Raw genomic sequence first — 21,466 nt, forward strand, 5'->3', positions numbered from 1 at the left:
GTTTTCAAGAGTTCTTTTTTGTTCTCTGAATTTTCCTTTTTTTCAGCAATCTATTGTCTCAGGGTTAGTTGCAAACATCTTCTGTAACCTTAGGATGCTAAATTTTCTTCTTACTGCATAGTCTGTTTCAATAGGGCTTTTTCCCCCCCTGCTTCAGCCTTTTTCATATCCTTGGCTTTTTTTCTTATATTTAAAAATGGAGCGTCAAAAAGCTGGTGAGAAGTTCTGCGTGCACAGTTGGCACTTCTGTGTGGAGCTATTTTACTGAGGAATCACTGGTCTCTTCACTTGACTTGATCAGATCTCCCAAAGAAAGTTCTGATTTCCAGCCTAGAAGGTGCACAAGTCTATTAGCAGGTTCTGGATAGAACCAGGAGTAGGTGAGGGGGTGACAGAGAAGGACCTAACATTCAGTGTGGTTCCCCAACATTCAAAATTCCTGCTACACTGCTCCAGAGAAGAGAGAGGTGGGGAAGTGACTGGGAATCTAAGTTCTTCTTAAAGACTTTTAGCCAATTTTCCTGTTCTTCACCCCACCAGCATCCCCTTCTTCCAGAGGTTTCTGAATCTTCAGTTCCTAAGCCTTTCTGGGAATTCTGCCACATGGGGGTGCTGCTCAGCTTCCTGCAATGTGGCTTAGGATTTACCTTTCAGAGCTCTGCTAAAAGTCACAACTCTTTCACCTGATTTTGAGCTTCCAAAATGTTGTCATCAGCTTATTTTCATTGTTCTTCTGAGTTTATGCTTTTTAATTTTTAAACTCTTTACTATCTTAGTGGAGTTTCAGGAGGGTGTAAATGCTAACATGTTCAACTGCCATCTTTGCCAAACCCTGGGGACTGCCCTGGTGGTCCAGTGGGAAAGAATCCGCCTTACAACGCAGGGGATGCAGGTTCAATCCCTGGTCAGGGAACTAAGATCCCACATGCCGCGGGGCAACTAGGCCCGTGCGCCACAACTATTGAGCTCGTGCGCCTCAACTAGAGAGCGTGCGTGCTGCAAACTACAGAGCCCACGCGCTCTGGACCCTGCACACCACAACTACAGAGCTCACACGCCCTGGAGCCTGCACACCGCAACTAGAGAAGAGAAAACCCACATGCCACAACTAGAGAGAAGCCCGTGCCACAACGAAAGATCCCGCCTGCCTCAATGAAGATCCTGTATGCCACAACTAAGACCCAATGCAGCCAAAAATAAATTAAGTAAATAAATAAATAAACAAACACCAAACTCTGCTGTGTATCTTATTTCTAAGTTTATTGGGAAGGGGGCTGGTGGTCTGTTTGCTTGGTTTTTAGTTTTTGGTTAATTTTTTTTGTTTCCCACCACCATCCCGCTGCCCACCCCAACATTCTGAATTGCAAGCCTTCAAACTCATTTTCTAAAGAATGCATCCAAGACTGTAAACATTGCTCCAAGTACCACCTTTCGCCACATCCCCTAGACCCTGCTATGATCTATTCTTACTGTTGTTCAGTTCTAAATCATCTGCAGCTTTCACTTTGCGCTCTCTTTAACCCAAGAGCTAGTTTGAAGTGTACTAACTTTATATAAGAAAAAAATTTTCCTCATTCTTTCATCCAACATGCAAATAAAGCACAAAAACAGCAAAAGGTAACCAATGTCAACCCCACGAAACTTCTGGCAGTGGAGACCTCAAGAACTCTTCATAAGCTACATCAGTTCTCTTTGCCCCTTTTTTTTCCCTACAGAACAAATTTCACTTACTTTTCTCTTTTCTTCTAAAACTCTCACCACCTAAACTACTTTTAGAGGTTTCTCTCCTGAAGATCACTGTGAAATAGGGCAAGCCCTTTATCAAGGTACACCCCCCAGGCATATGCTGCTCAAGGTACCACTCTCAAAGTGTGGTCCACACTAAAGGTCTGGGCATCACCATGGATATCCAAAATCAGAATCTCTGAGAGTTTGGCCAGAAAATTACTCTTTTTACACCAGCTTATTCGGACACATGGTAAAGTTTAAGAACCACTAATGTAAAGGTTTTTCTGTTAACTGCAATGGAGACACATGTAGACAGCAAAAGCAACTTTAAAAAAATGTTATGGCCCCTTCCATCAACATTTAAGGATTTACTTTATATTAGTGCTAATACAGGCAGACCTCAGAGATACTTCTGGTTCAGTTCCAGACCACCACAATAAAGCAAATATAGCAAGAAAGCAAGCCACACAAATATTTTGGTTTCCCAGTGCATATAAAAGTTGTTTACACTATAGTCTATGAAATATGTAATAGCATTGTCTAAAAAAAAGAACATACCTTAATTAAAAAATACTTTATTGCTAAAAACTCTTAACCATTATCCAACAATGCAGTTTTGTCACAAACCTTCAATTTGTAAAAAACAAGTTATCTGCGAAATGGATAAAGTGAAGCGCAATAAAACAAGGTGCGCCTGTAATGCATAACTCAAGTTCTTTTTCCAGGAATTACTTCACACAGTCCTTTGCACAGTTATAAAAGGTTCTCACCTAAGGTCAAAAGCAAGAGCAATCCAAAATTCCACTTCACTAACCTGTCACATAAGCTTAACCACTGACCCGTTACATAGCCCTCTTTATTCCTAAAATACAATTCTGCAGGCATATTCAGATTTCCCCCAAATCGGTTGCTCCTATTTCTTTAGTAATTTGCCAAAGTTCATGTTTACAATTTGGAGAAAAGTCAATGTAGAAATCAGTGCTTGCAAACAGGAAACCAGAATGCACACCAAGAAAAATTTATGCAACAGATGGAGCAAAGATGAATGCCTTGGTGTATATTTACTTAGGAAACCAAAGTTACAAGGAAACATCTAGATATCAGAGCAAAACTAAAGATTAAAAAAAAACAACTTCATGTTTAAAGACATGATTGCTATTCATCATATAAATGATTGTTATCACTGTATGCTTTCTTTTTTTTTAAACTGGTTATTTCAAATGATCTTTTGCAGAGACGTACAAGATCCTCAATGAGCTGTGTCAATAGCAACCCAACTTCAACTGCATGAATACACCACACCTTCACCCACTGAACAATCTGCATTCATTTCTAAAGGCTATGGTTGGAAGCTCATTCCAATTCTCAACTCTGACAGGTCTTAAATGCCTCCTCTGTTTCTCCCAGGCTGCTTCTCTCTAATCACAGGGACCTAATACAGGGATGTCCTCTCTCTCAAACGTCCCTAATTCACCAAAGCGTCCTATTAGCACTTCGACCACCAGCAGCCCCACAATGCAGACACAGCCGTTACTGTTCAAGTCTGAAAGGGACCAAAATGAAGGTCAAGTATTTCCATTTTCTACCCAGAAATAAACAGAAAATATCATACAAGCACAGTCTTTAAATATATCTCGATTACAATGGCGCTTATGCCGAAACAGTCGTTAACACACGTACGGTGTAAAAGCCACAAATCAAGCTTAAGTTAGGTTGGAGATCTGCTGTGTGTAACAGCCAGAGAAGTGCCAAGACAGAGCTCATGAGGGGTGAAGAGAAGGGGTCAGAATAACTGGGGAAGGCTTCACAGTGGGAGGAAGACCCTGGAAGACTCGTACTATTTGCACAGGAGAAGAAGGGACTCCAGAGGCGGGCAGCAGCATTAACACGGGCCTGGAGGCAGGAATGAGGACGGCGTGTGGCAAGGCCAGTGAAGGCATGGCCACAGCTGGAGCAGAGCAGGGGCCCTGGAAAGGCATGTTAGCTAAGGCTGAAGAGGGGCCCTGGGGACACAGCAGGGACGGCCCGAGAGCCTTGCCAGGCTTCTTCTCCACAGGGTGCAATTTCTGATGCTGAACAAAGCTGCCGTACCACTTGAAGGCTTTCCCACATGCCTGACACTCATAAGGCTTCTCTCCGGTGTGAACTCTCTGATGTTGAATGGAAGCAATCTTCTGGGTGAACGCCTTGCCACACTCCTTACACTGGTAGGGTTTCTCCCCGGTGTGAATTCTCTGGTGGGCGATAAACAGTGACCTACACCCAAAAGCTTTCCAACATTCCTTACATTTATAGAGTTTCTCCCCAGTGTGTAGCCTGTGATGCTGAAGGTAGGCTGCGCTCCGACGGAAGGCCTTGCCGCACTCCTTACACTCATAGGGCTTCTCGCCCGTGTGGATCCGCTGATGCTGGGTCAAGGCTGTGTTGGAGCTCAGACCTTTGCCACACTCCTTACATTCATAGGGTCCTGCGCCAATGTGATTTTTCTCGTGTACGATACAGTCATAGCTGGACTTGAAAGCTTTGCCACATTCCTTACATTTGAAGGGCTTCTCCCCAGTGTGGCTCATCTGATGCCGAATGAGCTTTGAGTTATATCTGAAGATCTTCCCACATTCTTTACACTCGTAGAACTTCATTCCACCTCGAAGTATTAGATTGGGATTCAGACTGAAAGTCTGCCATGGTGCCTTGCTTTTAAAATCAAAGTGCTGAGACACGTTTCTGAAAAGCCCTCCCACTGGCACGCTGTGCACCTCTGTTTCTTCAGGGGCTTCCTGCTTTACCACTGGCTCTTCTGTCTTAGTCCAGGACTCACCACCTGACCAAAGAAACCACAAGTGTTCCTCGTTACTGAACTGGAAGGGAAACAGGATCCAGTGTTCCTGATTTTCTCTCGTAGGAAGTGATTTTTAAAAAACATACCGATAAGATGGCTACAAGCATCCATAAAGGAGGATGAGAGAGAAAAAGAAAAACAATAACATATAACTGGAGAAGTGATGACACTGGAACCAGTCCAGGAAGTGCCTCTTATAAGGAAGGGCTGGGGAATGAACCAGGGCAGGTGAAATGTGCAGAATGAGAATGGGAAGGGGACTTCCCTGGCTGTCCAGTGGTTAGGACGCCATGCTTCCACTGCAGGGGGCTCAGGTTCAATCTCTGGTTGGGGAACTAAGGTCCCGCAAGCGATGCGGCACAGCCAGTTAAAAAAGGGGATGGGGGTAAGGAAAAGAGGCAGGAGGGGAAAAAAAGAAAAAAGAGTGGGAGAGGTGAGAGGAATCAGCAAGAAATGGAAACAGGTTTTAAAAGAGAGAGAGGGAGATCTCGAAGAAGGGAAAAGACACCCGTCAGATGAGCGGCTGAGCAGTGCGGTAACACACACAGAGAAACAATGGATCCCAATGCCCCACCTGGAAGCCAGGAAACCACCCATATTCCAAATTCTAAATAATGGCCTGATAATTCTACTTTTTTTTTTTTTTTTTTTTTTTTTTGCGGTACGCGGGCCTCTCACTGTTGTGGCCTCTCCCGTTGCAGAGCACAGGCTCCGGATGCGCAGGCTCAGTGGCCATGGCTCACGGGTCCAGCCGCTCCACAGCATGTGGGATCTTCCCGGACCGGGGCACGAACCCATGTCCCCTGCATCGGCAGGCGGACTCTCAACCACTGCGCCACCAGGGAAGCCCTGATAATTCTACTTTTAAATATTCCACATAGGTGTTCCAGTGGTTAGGACTCTGTGTTCTCACTGCTGAGAGCCAAGGTTCAATCCCTGGTCGGGGAACTAAGATCCCACAAGCCACACAGCACGGCCAAAAAAAAAAAAAAAAAAAAAATCCACATAATATTCTGGGATAAAACATTAGTTCTTTCAGAAAGTCAGCCAGAACACAAGTTGATCGAAGAGCCGTAGGCTACTGTGGTATTACTGCTAAAGGAACCACTATTTACAACGTTGCAGTGTGTGTGAGAAATGAGGCCTGGAAACTTTCTTCCTAAAAGAAAGAAAATCCAAGTAAACAAAAGCTCCCAGGACTGGTAAGCAGTCTCTGGGAAATTTTAGGGTGGGTGGGTGTATTGGGTGTGGTATTGGGGGAATATTCTTGCCCTTTCCTCTATAGCCCTATAGAAAACAAATACATCGTAAACCTCACGATTATGACATCAGGAACTTTTAAATACTAAACATGATTTAAACACTAAAGAGACAAATAAAATCATAGCTATGGCACAGATAAATCAGTTTGACCCACAGAATAATATTTTCCTTAAAAGTATGGTTGAAACCCTACTTCTTTGCCATGAAAATTGACATAAAATTAAATATTTTCCCTGGTAAAGTGAGAAAAGAGATGGTTTCCGAGGTAGTGGGTCACAGCTTTCCCGTGGGAGGATAGCCATGTGGATGTGGACAGCGTGCAGCTATGCACTCCTAGGGACTGGTCCTTCCGGGCTCAGCGCGGGAGCTCAACAGAGGTCAGAGAGTGTACTGAGTACTACCTTATAAAAACTATAGGGAGCTTTGTTCTCTGCTGCAGGAGAAATATTTCTAGTAAACCAGAAAGGCAAACCAGAAAGCACTAGGTCCTCTTACTCACCTGGACAGATGCCTCTCAAAATCTCTGCTTCCCAGGGATCTGGGCCCCATGGTGCTTCCCCTCTCTCCAGCTGGGAGATCAGAACAGGTGTAGGGAATGGAAGTGCTTCTCCAGCAAGAAAGAGAGAGAGAAAAGTTGAGGGGAGACATCCAGAGCTGTTCCTGAGATCTCTCGGCCCACCCCATCGTGGGCTAGTTGGGGAGGGGAGAAGTGGACTGCCCAGGGGACCAATGGGCCACCAGGGGTTCTGAGGAAGGGGTCCAAACTGTGCTCCAAGGTATGGCCAGGGAGACAGTGATTCTCCTCAGGGAGAAAGTGCAAGCTCACCCTGACTCAGAAGAAAGGAAATCCCTCCAGGAAGGATGTATGTACTGATATCCTGGGAGGCTCCTCCACACAGGAGAGGGCCCACATCCCACAACACTGGAAGGATGGAGGAACAGAGGTCTCCTGGGGGTACCCGGGAGAATCCTCACCCTCAGGGTCCAGAACCACGCTCTTCCCTGGGAAGTACTGAAGTCCAATTTCAAAGCCAAAGGGAACCTGGGATTTCCCCACTCAGCATCTCCAAAGGCTGATGAGTGCAGAACTCCCCTCTGGAGCCATCAAACCTAAGGACTACTAGAATCCCCAAGATATCTGAGAAGACGTGAAACTATCACAGAGGGCCAATGAGAGAGACCTTACCCAGGGAAGCCACATTTGCATAATTCTCCAGCATCACCTCCCTGTACAGGGCCTTCTGCACAGGCTCCAGGCTGGCCCACTGGTTCTGGGTAAAGTACACGGCCACATCCTCAAAGGTCACTGGCTCCTGAAACAACAGGTTCCTGCTGAAGCCTTGAGCAAGGGCCAGAAGGGGGCAGTCTGAGCTGCAGGGAAGAGACAGACCTGCCAGGGTCTGTGACTCTGAGCCCCGTGGAAGGTTTGCTCTATGGACAAGAGCATTCAGCACCCCAGCCAGATGCCAGCCCTCAGCCAGTGTTCCCACCTCCAAACTCAGAACACCAATGCTCTCCCACCTACTCAGTTCTGGGGCTCCAAACTGTCATCCTAACCTCATAACTTGGCATCTGGGGCTCTCCTGCCTGGTAACTGCATCAACCCCTATGTTCATTTCTCCACGGATCTGTCCCTCTAACACCTGCTGCCCTCATGTACTCTTAACCTGTCACCTAATTTTCTGTACACCAACCACTCTCTCTGTCTCCCCTCAGCCGAAGTACATATGCATGGCCGCATGTACTCCCTGCCCCAGCTTCTCCTGGCCTTCCCCAACAGCTTCCGCTATGCGCAGAGGAGCCACTCCTTAGGAATAGTCCCAGTGCAGCTACATGTAAAAAAGTGAAGTTAGAACATTCTTTAACACCATACACAAAAATAAGCTCAAAATGGATTAAAGACCTAAATGTAAGACCAGATACTATAAAACTCTTAGAGGAAAACATAGGCAGAACACTCTCTGACATAAATCACAGCAAGATCTTTTCTGATCGTCTCCTGAAGTAATGGAAATAAAAACAAAAATAAACAAATGAGACCTAACTAAACTCAAAAGCTTTTGCACAGCAAAGGAAACCATAAACAAAACAAAAAGACAACCCACAGAATGAGAGAAAATATTTGCAAACGATGTGACCAACAAGGGATTAATGTCCAAAATTTACAAAAAGCTCATGAAACTCAATGCTAAAAAAACAAACAACCCAATCCAAAAATGGGCAAAAGACCTAAACAGACATTTCTCCAAAGAAGACATACAGATGGCCAAGAGGCACATGAAAAGATGCTCAGCACCCCTGATTATTAGAGAAACGCAAATCAATACTACAATGAGATTCACCTCATACCAATCAGAATGGCCATTAACAAAAAATCTACTAACAATAAATGCTGAAGAGGGTGTGGACAGAAAGGAACCCACTACACTGCTGGTGGGAATGTAAATTTGTAACAGCCACTATGGAGAACAGTATGGAGGTTCCTTAAAAAACTAAAAATAGAGCTACCATATGATCCAGCAATCCCACTCCTGGGCATATATCTGGAGAAAAACATGGTTCGAAAGGACACATGCACCCCAATGTTCACTGCAGCACTGTTTACAATAGCCAAGACATGGAAGCAACCTAAATGTCCATTGAGAGAAGAATGAATAAAGAAGATGTGGTACATATATACAATGGAATATTACTCAGCCATTAAAAAGAATGAAATAATGCCATTTGCAGCAACATGGATGGACCTGGAGATTATCATACTAAGTGAAGTAAGTTAGACAGAGAAAGCCAAATACCATATGATATTGCTTATATGCAGAATCTAAAAAAAAAAAGATACAAATTAACTTATTTACAAAACAGAAACAGACTCACAGACTTAGAGAATGAACTTATGGTTACCAGGGGACTGGCGGTAGGGGGAAGGGACGGATTGGGAGTTTGGGATTGACATGTACACACTGCTATATTTAAAACAGATATCCAACAAGGACCCAATGTATAGCACAGGGAACTCTGCTCAATATTCTGTAATAACCTAAATGGGAAAAGAATTTGAAAAGGAAAAGATACTTGTATAACAGAATCACTTTGCTGTACACCTGAAACTAACACAACATCATTAATCAACTATACTCCATAATAAAATAAAAATTAGGAAGCATCAGGAAGATGGTGGTGTGGGAAGATGCAGAGTTTGCCTCTCCCCACAACTAGGGCGCCTGCCAGATGCTGGTGGGGGACCCTGATGCCCAAGGAGATGGGAATAAGCCCCAAGTGAACCGGTAGGACGTGGGGGTACTGAGCAGGGAGGAGAGGTGGAGGCTAGATAGGACCAGCAGCCCTGACGGGTGGCTGAGAGGCGGGAGGGGGTCCCATGACTAGTGGGACCCTCAGGGGCTCGGATCATGGGGAGCACACCCAGCGTTTCCCCTGCACAATCTCCAGGACCAGAGGAGCAAGAGAGGGGCGGAGGGCGCCTGCACCACCCACTCGGGCCCACGGAGACTGTTAAGTTCCCAGGCTGATTCCCCAGCCCTCCAAAGCCCACTCCAGGCCGCATCGGTCCTGGGGAGGGAGACCGGGGAGAACAGGAGAGGCAGGCGGGAGGGGCCCTCTGGGACTGGAGGAGCAGGAGAGGAGCGAGGGCGTTTGCCCTGCCCACTCGGGCCCAGGATGCCTGCTGAGCTCCCAAGCGGGGTCACCCACCCTCTGAAACCAGAGGTGGGGGGTACGCCTGGGCCCCTTCTGTTCTGTTGAGCCTAAGCCCCACCCCCCACCCCCGTCAGGGCCTTTTCCAGCCCTCGCCCCTGCTTAGGCCATGCCTTCCAGAGCCAAGGCCTTTTCCATCTTTTTTTTTTTCCTACACCTTGTTTTTACTATTATGGTTCTGTTTTACCTTCTGGTTGTTGTTTCATCTATATTTTTATTTTTATATTTTTTCTAACATATCTGTTAGCTTCCTAGTTTAATTTTATTTTTTACTTTGTTACTGTTCTTTTTCTTTTTTTTTTTTTGCACCACCCTGCACAGCTTGCGGGATCTTGCTTCATGAGCTGGGAGTCAGGCTGAAGCTCCTGCGGTGGGAGCTCCGAGTCTGAACCACTGGGCTAACAGAGAACCTCAGACCCCAGGGAATAGTCATCGCAGTGAGGTCTCCCAGAGGTCCTCATCTTGGCACCAAGACCCAGCTCTACCTAACAGCCTACAAACTCCAGTGTTGGAAGCCTCAGGCCAAACAACCAGTGAGACAGGAACACAATTCCACTCACAAAATAAAAGGAAAATAAAAAAAAGGAGATGGCAGAAAAATATGTCACACATGAAGGAACAAGGTAAAAACCTACAAGACCAAATAAATGAAGAGGAAATAGGCAATCTACCTGAAAAAGAATTCAGAGTAATGATAGTAAAGATGATCCAGAATCTCAGAAATAGAATGGAGGCAAGGACTGAGAAAATACAAGAACTGTTTAACAAAGATCTAGAAGAACTAAGGAACAAACAAACAAAGATGAACAACACAATAACAGAAATTAAAAATACACTAAGAGGAATCAATAACAGAATAACTGAGGCAGAAGAATGAATAAGTGAGCTGGAAGACAAAATGGTGGAAATAAACTGCCAAGGAGCACAATAAAGAAAAAAGAATGAAAAGAATTGAAGACAATCTCAGAGACTTCTAGAACAACACTAAACACACCAACATTCGAATTATAGGGGTCCCAGAAGAAGAAGAGAAAAAGAAAGGGTCTGAGAAAGTATTTGAAGAGATTATAGTCAAAAACTTCCCTAACATGGGAAAGGAAATAGTCACCCAAGTCCAGGAAGCAGAGAGTCCCATACAGGATAAACCCTAGGAAAAATACACCAAGACACATATTAATCAAACTAACAAAAATTAAATTCAAAGAAAAAAATTAAAAGCAGCAAGGGAAAAGCAACAAATAACATACAAGGGAATCACCATAAGGTTATCAACTGATTTTTCAGCAGAAACTCTGCAGACCAGAAGAGAGTGGCACGATAAACTTAAAGTGATGAAAGAGAAAAATCTACAACCAAAATTACTCTACTCAGCAAGGAACTCATTCAGATTCGACAGAGAAATCAAAAGCTTTTCAGACAAGCAAAAGCTAGGAGAATTCAGTACCACCAAACCAACTTTACAACAAATGCTAAAGAAACTTCTCTAGGCGGGAAACACAAGAGAAGAAAAAGACCCACAGGATAGAAAGCCCAGAATTAAGCCCACGCACATATGGTCACTTAATTTATGACAAAGGAGGCAAGAACATACAATGGAGAAAAGACAGCCTCTCCAATAAGTGGTGCTGGAAAACTGGACAGCTACATGTAAAGGAATGAAATTAGGACACTCCCTAACACCATACACAACAATAAACTCCAAATGGATTAAAGACCTAAATGCAAGACCGGACACTATAAAACTCTTAGAGGAAAACATAGGAAAAACACTCTGACATAAACCACAGCAAGATCTTTTTTGACCCACCTCCTAGAGTAATGGAAAGAAAAACAAAAATAAACAAAATGGGACCTAATTAAACTTAAAAGGTTTGGCACAGGGCTTCCCTGGTGGCACAGTGGTTGAGAGTCTGCCTGCCGATGCAGGGGACATGGGTTCGTATCCCGGTCCGGGAAGATCCCACATGCCGCGGAGCGGCTGGGCCCGTGAGCCATGGCCACTGAGCCTGCGCGTCCGGAGCCTGTGCTCCGCAACGGGAGAGGCCACAACAGTGAGAGGCCCGTGTACTGCAAAAAAAAAAAAAGGTTTTGCACAGCAAAGGAACCCATAAACAAGATGAAAAGACAACCCTCCAAATGGGATAAAATATTTGCAAATGAAACAATGGACAAAGGATTAATCTCCAAAATATACAAACAGCTCATGGAGCTCAATATCAAAAAAACAAACAATTCAATTAAAAAATGGGCAGAAGACCTAAGTAGATATTTCACCAAAGAAGACATACAGATGGCCTAGAGACACATGAAAAGATGCTCAACATCACTAATTATTAGAGAAATGCAAATCAAAACTCCAATGAGGTATCACCTCACACTGGTCAGAATGGCCATTATCAAAAACTCTAGAAACAATAAATGCTGGAAAGTGGCTTCTCTTGTTGTGGAGCACAGGCTCTAGGCACATGGGCTTCAGTTGTGGCACGTGGGCTCAGGAGTTGTGGCTTGCAGGCTCTAGAGTGCAGGCTCAGTAGTTGTGGCACATGGGCTTAGGTACTCCGTGGCATGTGGGATCTTCCCGAACCAGGGCTCGAACCCGTGTCCCCTGCACTGGCAGGCGGATTCTTAATCACTGCGCCACCAGGAAGCCCCATTGGGTGGGTACTTTTAAATCTTGTCTTTGGGACTTCCCTGGTGGTCTAGTGGTTAAGACTTCGCCTTCCAACACAGTGAGTGCGGGTTCAATCCCTGGTCAGGGAGCTAAAATCCAACAAGCCTCGTGGCCAAAAAACCAAAAACATAAAACAGAAGCAATATTGTAACAAATTCAATAAAGACTTTAAAAATGGTCCACATCAAAAAAAATCTTGTCTTTCATTTACTCTTTACAACATATATATGAAGTCAGAGTTGTTACTCCCATTTTTTAAAGGATGAAACTAAGATTCAGAAAAATTCATTACTTTGCCCAAGATCACACAGCCAGGAAGTGACACAGCTGGGACTTCAACCCAAACCTGTCAAACAGCAAACCTGGGCTCTTCCCACATAGCATGCTGCCTCCGACACGGGGCTCATGAACTTCTCCGAACACATAGCTAACCCCTGAACCTCATCATAACCTGGTGTTGCCCCATCTTTGGAGAACATCTTTTCAAACCCAACTTCCAAAATTACCATCTTTACTGTGCTCCCTCCAGGCCATGTGGGGCCCCTCCCCCAATCTACACTGAGGGATCAGCTAGCTATTTCAAAACCGCACACACCATCCTAGGAGCCAGAGCCTCTGCATCTTCCATGAGATGTAGGAGCAGTTTCTAACGGTGTCCACTGGCTACCTTCTCTGCTTCTATAGACAGCACAGTGCAGACCACAGAGACTGGGCTCAGCCTGGAGGGGTTTCCTGCCTTCTGCACCTTCTCACCTTCATGACCCCACAGATGATTCCGTCTCCTAGGAGATTCTCACCACCCTATGCAGTCCAATGAAAAGGAAGACATCTACCCACAGGGGCTCAGCTAAGCCCCTTACTCTTTGAGTGTCCCAGTCTCTCCTGGCAGCCTGTGCACTGGAGTCAGCAGAGGGGACAGGGAGAAGGGAATGCTCTCACAACTGCTCCTGGGGGAAGCAGGGAAGAAACATACCCCAAGCATAAATGCTGGCAACTTCAACTGCTCCCAGCCACTCTACTGGCACTACACTCAGGTCTTTCTTAGGGGGTCCTTTTTAAACAAAAACTAAGGAACTCAGTTCAAAAGGAAACGTTGAGAGAAGAACAAATTTAGAAACTTCTCAAAGGGAGAGTTGACCCTTAAGCTGGGCAATGACAAGGCTCAAAGGGCCCCCCAAATAGCTTGAGCCCCAAATCCAAACATCAGACAGAACCATGATGTCCTGTGAGTAATCACTGCTTCAACAACAAGGCATTAAAGGGCTTCTGACGACAGCGACCACAGGCTCACAGGTAAACCAAAGTTCACCTCCGCGTGCAGCAAGTCAAACCTCACTCGCTCACATCTTCAGAGCTGTTCTCACAACTTTCTCCACCCAGTACCATCTTCCTCCCCAAATTGTTCTTCCCATCTGCTGTCAAATAACCCCAGGTATCATGAGTCAAAAAAATGCCTATTATTAAAGGAGAACTTACTTTTTCAAGACAGTTAGGTTGTTGATACATTCTTCTTCCTCCTATGGATGGTCCCTATGTACCTCAACTTATTTTAATTTTCTCCACAGTATTTTTCATCATCTGACAAATTATACTTTTATTGTCTATCTCCCCCCACCAGGTTGTAAGTCATGAGGCAAGGATTCTGTTTTGTTCATTATTGGTTTACTAGCACACAGTACATTTGCCTGGCAGATGCAAGATGATTAATATGAATTTGCTGAAAGAATTAATTTCAAAAATGGTTTGATCACCAATAAAAATTTTTATACTTATGAAGAAGGTCAGAAAACAACAGCAAATACCACCTTAACAGTGAAGTGCCAGAGCACATCCATTAAAGTTGATAATTCACCAGGCACTGAGGTTCAACTTTCTGTGAAAGACTGGAGGAGGAGCATAAATATAGGAAAGAAACATAAACATCTTTGCTTGCAGATGAAATAGCTATCTGCCTAAAAAATATCAAGACGCAGGAGAATAAACAAAAAACATTTAAAACTGACAAAATAATTGATTAAGTTAGCTAGATATAGGATAAGTGAACAAAAAAGATTACCTTTCCTAAATACCACCATAAACAATTAGAAGACAAAAAAAGAGAAAATAAGATGCCATTCATATGAAAATAGCTAAGAACCAACCTAACAAAAACCTGCAAAACCAAGACAAGATAACTAAATGTTTATCAAAATAAATAAAAGAGGAACTGAATAAATTGAAACATACAGTGTTTCTGAATGGGAAGAATCAAACTTGTAAAGAAGTCAATTACCCCAATTTTGCCTAGGAATTCAAAACAATCCACTCCCCCACCAAAAAAATCAATGAGATTTATACAGGGGTAGGGGATCATTTTGAGTAATCTGAAAAAAGTAAGTGTGAAAGACTAGCTGAGAAGGTTTTGAAGGAAATACATTTTTGAAAGAAATGATGAGGGGGAATTAAACCCTACCTTAAAAGGACGATACTTCAAGAAAACGAGACTACAAGCCATAGATAGTGAGAAAATATTTTAAAAGACATAATAAAGGACTATTATCCCAAGTATATAGAAAACTCTTAAAACTCAATAAGAAAATGAACAACCCGATTCAAAAAATGGGCAAAAGACCTGAACAGATACCTCACCAAAGAAGTTATACAGATGGCAAACAGGTATATGAAAAGATGCTATACAACAGCAGTCCCTAACCAGGGACCAGCTTCGAGGAAGACAATTTTTCCACGGACTGGACGGGGGTGTTGGGGGTGGTTCAGGCGGTAATGTGAGCGATGGGGAGCGGCCGATGAAGCTTCGCTTGATCGCCGCTTAACTTCTGCTGTGCAGCCTGGTTCCTAACAGGACCAGTCCAGTACCGGTCCTTGGCCTCAGGGTTGGGGACCCCTGCTCTACAACATATGTCTTCAGGCAAATGCAAATTAAATCAATGAGATACCACTACACATCTATTAGAATGGCCAAAATCCAAGACACTGACAATACCAAATGCTGACAAGGATGTGGAGCAACATAAACGCTCATTCATTGCTGGCAGGAATACAAACTGGTGTGGCCACTCTGGAAGACGTTTAACAGCTTCTTACAAAACTAAACATACTCTTACCATATGATCCAGCAATCATGCTCCTCGGTATCTTCCCAATGAGTTGAAAACTTACGTCCACACAAAAACCTGCACAAGGATGTTTACAGCAGCTTTATTCATAATTGCCAAAACTTGGAAGCAACCAATATGTCCTTCAGTAGGTGAATGGAGAAATAAACTGTGGTACAGTCAATGGAATATTACTCAGCACTAAAACGAAATAAGCTATCAAGCCATGAAAAGTCACACAAGACCTTAAATGAATACTGCTAAATGAATAAAACCAAAATGAAAAGGTATGATACCAACTACACAACATTCTGGAAAAGGCAAAAAGATCAATAGTTGCCAGGAAGGGAGGGCAGAACACAGAGGATTTTTAGAGCCTTTGAAGAGGCTCTGTATGATACTACAATAATAGTAGGGGACATGGGTTCGAGCCCTGGCCAGGAAGATCTCGCATGCCGTGGATCAACTAAGCCCGTGTGCCACAACCACTGAGCCTGCACTCTAGAGCCCACGAGCCACAACTATTGAAGGCCGTGTGCCACAACTACTGAAGCTTGTGCTCCTACAGCCTGTGCTCCAAAACAAGAGAAGCCACTGCAATGAGAAGGCCTCGCAATGCAACAAAGAGTAGCCCCCGCTCGCTGCAACTAGAGAAAGCCCGCGTGCAGCAATGAAGGCCCAACGCAGCCAAAGAATAAATTAAATAAATAAACTAAATCTACTAAAAAAAAGAGTGAACCCTAATGCAAGCTATGGACTTTATGTGACTATGATGTGTCAATGTAGGATCATCAGTTGTAACTAATGTACCACTCTGATAATGATGGAGGCTCTGCATGTGTGGAGCCAGGAAGCATATGGGGACTCTGTGCTTTTTGCTCAATTTTGCTATGAACCTAAAACTTCTCTAAAAAAATAAAGTCTACTAAAAAAGAAAGGGAAAGGGGCAGGGAGAGCAATACTTAATCTCTTACCTGGACTGCAATATCATCCTGACTCACACTCTTCTGCAACCAATGCACCACTACAGGCTGAAAACCTTTTTAATATATAAATCCATCCCTTTCAACTCCCCTGCTTAAAATCCTTTAGTGTCTTCCTACTGAACCCAGAATACAAACCAAAATCTTCACAGTGACCTCCAAGCCATGTGCCTAGCTGTCCCACCTCACAATGAACTACTTCCTCTGACCTCTCCCTGTCTCCAGAGTACACCCAGCTTTCTCTCCCAGCCCAGGGCCTATGCATTTGCTGTCCTCTCTGGAAAGTTCTTCTTTACTTCTTTCTCCAGTAGTTTCCAAGACTATTTCTACCTCATCCTTGAGGTCTCAATGTCATGTGACCACTTCCATGAGGGCTTCCCTGACCACTACCTTCAAAGGTAGCTTCCTTGGGGCTTCTCAAATTTGAGAAGGTGCGTTAAGAATCACCTGGAGAGCTTGTTACAACAGATTCCTGACCCCACTTACCCTACCCTCCTCACCAATCTGACTCCAAGTCTAGAGTGGGACTAACAATTTGCAATTCTAATGAGCACCCAGGTGATCCTGATGCTGCCCACCTATGGACCACACTTTTACGAAGCACTGTACTTTAGCAACAGGTAATTATGGTAACTTATTTGTTTTTGGTAAAAGTACCCTCCATGAGAAAAGGGAACCTGTCTGCATTATTCAGTACTATGCACCTAGCATTTAGAAAGCACATATGGAAAAAACAATGCTGGTCTCTCTGGGATACATCTACTACTTGTGGAGCAATCTATTCAATAAAGAATTTCTCTGGGGCTTCCCTGGTGGCACAGTGGTTAAGAATCCGCCTGCCAATGCAGGGGACACGGGTTCGAGCCCTGGTCCGGGAAGATCCCACATGTCGCGGAGCATCTGAGCCCGTGCGCCACAACTACTGAGCCTGCGCTCTAGAGCCTGTGAGCCACAACTACTGAGCCCACGTGCCACAACTACTGAAGCCCGCGCACTTAGAGCCCACGTTTCGCAACAAGAGAGGCCACCGCAATGAGAAGCCCGCGCACCACAACGAAGAGTAGCCCCCACTCGACGCGACTAAAGAAAGCCCGCACACAGCAACGATGACCCAACGCAGCCAAAAATAAATTATTTATTTATTTATTAAAAAAAAAAAGAATTTCTCTGATCTCGGCAAGCAACCTTTTTTTTTTTTAAATCCCACATTCCTAATTTATCCCCCACCCCAACTCATTTCCCCTTTGGTAAGGCTGTTTCCTATATCTGTGCTAGCAACTTTTATTTGTAGAACATAATCTGGATTTCCACATTCGGGGGAATTTCTTGGCTTGGGTCCCCCTTTTTCCACTTAAACCTATTCATCCAAACTCATCACTCTGTACACACAAGACTCTTATTTCCTCCACCACGTATTTACAACCATAGCCCTTGGGATGGACTCAAGAGGGAAACCATAGCCTGGCCAAGTTAGGCCTTCTTGGCCCTTTCCTGATTACCTGATAGCTAATGTGATTTTTAAAAGACTGAAAAGAAGCTCAGCTCACCTGAGGCCAAGTGGTTTGGAGCATGGCTGATGTTCCCTGGCTCCGTGCACTGTCTTCTGGGTTTGGAAGAGCAAGAACCTTAAAAGCTAAGAGAAGAAGAGCCATGAGTGCAATAGTCCCTGTGCTACGTCACCCACAGCCGCCTACAGTCTTCCGTCTTTTCCTTTCGAGCACTGGCAGGAGGCTCTATCAGCCCTGCTCTGGCTGATCGCCCCAAACCCTCATAAATTGCACTGCCTGGTCCTCGGGACAATCCACCACCTGCCTGCTCTGCCCAAGAGCGTTCCGGGGCCCTTTCACATTGAGCGGACCTAGGGATCCAAGACGAATCCCGTCCCTACAGTGCTGGGTCTGAACAAACAAAAACCTAAAAAAGCGCTTAGAGGAACCATGACATTGACCCCAAAAAGGGTGCCTTTGGAGAAGGGAGACAGGGGTAGCTGGATCTGGTATTTTAGCTGGATTGAGCTAAAATACTCAAGTGTTCCAGTGGGTGATGATGACAGGAGACCCCAACGGGTTCTCCACCCAAGGAAGCAGGAGACCCCAAATATCAGAAACTTCGGTACCGGGCACAGGAGGCAGTTGGGCCAACTTCTTTAGGACAAAAAAGAGGATCACGCCTCGGTGGGCAAGGGACTTGACCAGGGCTCTAGGAGGCCCCGCAGCCACCTCGGCGGCTTCTGCGAGGCCCAGACACCCGAGCACCGGGTCAGAGAGGCGAGTTCAGGGGCGGAGTGCTGACGAATCGCTAAGGAAAGCGAGGAAGCTGGCGCCGGACGAGACTAGCAGGAAGAACTCGCCTGAACCAAGCCTGTTCCCCTCAAAACCCCAAGAGGTGAGTCTCCGAAAGCCGATACGGAACCGAGCACGGGCGTCGAACGCCCCTCTAGGCCTTCCGGAAGCGGCCCATCTCGGTGGTCCCCGCGGCGCGGCCTCACGTGACCTTAGGGGGCGGGAATAAGGGCGGGCTCTTGCCCGTGACGTCGTTTGCGGGCGCCGCACCGCTGTGCTAGCGGCGGGTGCCTCCGCCCCTGTGCTTCAACCTCTGAGCCGACTGAGGGCGGGCTGTGAGGGCGCTGATGCCACCTTGCTCTACTCAGATCTCGGCCTCTAGACCTAGGTGGGGCCCCAGTTAACCGACTGCCCCATCAGCTGTCGGCCGCCTTTATTCCCTGGGTCACCTGGAGCCTGGGCTGTGCAGGTGTGGGGAGAATGGCTTCTGTTGTGTCATCTCCTAGAGGCCCACGCCAGGCATCCTGCTTGGGTTCTAGGCTGGGCAGCCGTTAGGAGAACCATGGTTCCCATCTACCTTTTTTTTTTTTTTTTTTTCCTCGGTACGTGGGCCTCTCACTTTTGTGGCCTTTCCCGTTGCGGAGCACAGGCTCCGGACGCGTAGGCTCACCGGCCATGGCTCACGGGCCTAGCCGCTCCGCGGCATGTGGGATCTTCCCGCACCGGGGCATGAAGCCGTGTCCCCTGCATCGGCAGGCGGACTCTCAACCACTGCGCCACCAGGGAAGCCCCCATCTACCTTTTTAAGGCCCTCTCCCTTCCTAGGACCTAGGCGTGTGTGGGACCTTTTAGGGCAGATTCATTTAACAACCAAAATAACAGTGACTAAGGTTGCCAGGCATCCTGTATATACAAGTCCTATATTAAATGATTTTGTCCTGTATTGACTTTGGCAGGATGCCCTAAATGTCCGGTGTTTAGCTTTTTTCAATAGGGTACAAAAATTCTGTAGTTGACAGCTATTCCGCCTAGTTAACTGGCAAGTAACTTAAATTTCAACACTGGCTAAAAAAACAATCATACCTCCACAAATGAAGATCTGGATAATCCCTCACAGTCTCTCCGGCAGGTTTGTCTGAGGAAAGGGGGGGGTGGGGGAGCGGCGGCTGAGAATTGAAACATTAAAAGGACTGTTTTTCAGATTCAAGAAACGAAAAGACTGTTCTTTGACCAAAGTTCCAAGCCATGAACGAGTAATTGCCCTTAAGACAGCCAATGACAGTGACAGTCTCACTTTGGTGACCCCTGCAACTATGCTTGAGAGTTATCAAATCAATGGCAGCCCCAATCTTCAGAACATGAGCCATTCAGTGACAAATGCCCTTGAAAGCTAGCCAATCAATGACAGTCCTACCCACTGGACAACAGCTAATTAGCAAATACCTCACTACAGTGACGATGCTTCTGAAAATCAATGGGTCAACAGTAGCCTTACTTTAGTGACCACTTCTTGCCAGTGTGGTTGCCAACATGAACAGACTTTTTCTTTGACCACTGATAGGTCTACTGAACACAGTTCCATATATATGGTTCCTACTCACCAAGCACTTCAGAGCTAAAAGGGGAAATTGGCCTCCCACTGCTAGAAGACAGAATGACCCTAGATATCTGTATACATGACTCTATCCCAGGAGTTACTTACTATACAGTAAAAATTACAAGATATTGTTGAAATTAATAAAAATCTAAATAAATGGAGAGATTTACCATGTTCACAAATCAAAAGAGTCTATATAATTAAGATGTCAATTATACCAAAATTGATCTATAGATTCAATACAATCTCAATCAAAATCCCAGGATATATTTTGTAGAAATTGACAAACTGATTCTAACATTCATATGGAAATGCAAAGGACCTGGAAATGCCAAAACAACAGAAAACAAAGTAGGAGGACTAACAATGTATGACTTTGATACTTAGAAAAACTATAGTAATTAATGCAGTGTGTTAATGGCAACAAGATGGACAAACAGATCAACAAACAGGAACAAAACAGAATCTAGAACTAGACCCACACATATATGGACAATGGTGCTGGAAAGGAAGGGAGCGTGAGAGAGAGGGAGGAAGGAACTTGGATCCATACCTCATGCCCTATACAAAGTTTAATTGAAAATAGATGACAGAACTAAATGTAAAATCTAAAACTATAAAACTCCTAGAAGGAAAAATAGGAAAAAGCCTTTGTAAAATTGGGCAAGGCAAAGATTTCTTAAAAATGCCACTAAAAGCACAATCCATAAAGGAACAAACTGATAAATTAGACCTCATCAATATCAAAAGCTTCTGCTCTTCAAAAGATATTGTTAAGAGAATGAAAAGACAGACCACAGGCTGGAAGAAAATGTTTGGAAATCACATATATGAAAAAGGACCTGTATCTATAATATATAAAAACCTCTCAAAGATCAATAAAAAGAAAAGCCAGTAAAAACATAGGCAAAACATATAAACAGAGACTTTACCAAAGAAGACAAAATGGAAGGCAAATAAGCACATGAAAACATGCTCAACATCAATAGTCATTAAGGAAAGCAAATTAAAACCTTAATGAGATAGCATTACACACTTATTATAATAGCTAAAATTAAAAATGCTAACAATCTCAAGTGTAGGCAAAGATGTATTAGAAATGGAACTCTCACACAATGCTGGTAGGAAGGTAAAGTGGCACAACTTCTTGGTAAAACAATCTGAAGATACTTAAAAAGTTAAATATACACATACCTTATGACTCAGCCGTTCCACTTCTGGTGTTTACCTAAGAGAAATAAAAGTGTACATCCTTACAAAGACTTGAACACAAATGTTCACAGCAGCTTTATTTGTA

At 44.6% G+C, this 21,466-nt stretch overlaps 1 protein-coding gene across 6 annotated transcripts; it reads right to left on the minus strand.

Annotated features, from left to right (window-relative positions):
* Positions 1-1,245: 1,245 nt before the first annotated feature.
* Positions 1,246-19,693, minus strand: ZNF621 (zinc finger protein 621). Of its 6 annotated transcripts, none has more exons than XM_060022298.2 (5): positions 19,656-19,693; positions 17,838-17,923; positions 7,017-7,143; positions 6,330-6,437; positions 1,246-4,549 (listed from the first exon to the last, which is right to left on the minus strand). In XM_060022298.2, the coding sequence occupies exons 2-5, from the start codon at positions 17,859-17,861 to the stop codon at positions 3,489-3,491; spliced, it is 1,320 nt and encodes a 439-aa protein (XP_059878281.1). In that variant the 5' UTR covers positions 17,862-17,923; positions 19,656-19,693; the 3' UTR covers positions 1,246-3,488. The 6 variants fall into 6 exon arrangements, with proteins under 6 accessions (XP_059878281.1, XP_059878280.1, XP_059878282.1 ...); XM_060022297.1 differs by lacking the exon at positions 19,656-19,693 and adding an exon at positions 18,407-18,712; XM_060022299.1 differs by lacking the exon at positions 19,656-19,693 and adding an exon at positions 18,641-18,708.
* Between the last annotated feature and the right edge of the window lie 1,773 nt (positions 19,694-21,466).

The sequence above is a fragment of the Delphinus delphis genome, chromosome 10, assembly GCF_949987515.2.
Source record: "Delphinus delphis chromosome 10, mDelDel1.2, whole genome shotgun sequence".
In the NCBI taxonomy this organism is placed as follows: Eukaryota; Metazoa; Chordata; class Mammalia; order Artiodactyla; family Delphinidae; genus Delphinus; species Delphinus delphis.

Coding starts and splice junctions, on each gene's coding strand:
- ZNF621 (XM_060022295.1), bottom strand. CDS start 17,942: ATGGCTCTTCTTCTCTTAGCTTTTAAGGTTCTTGCTCTTCCAAACCCA. Junction 6,438..7,016: donor TGCAAATGTGGCTTCCCTGG/GTAAGGTCTCTC, acceptor TTCTTGCTGGAG/AAGCACTTCCATTCCCTACA. Junction 4,550..6,329: donor TTTGAGAGGCATCTGTCCAG/GTGAGTAAGAGG, acceptor TTCTTTGGTCAG/GTGGTGAGTCCTGGACTAAG.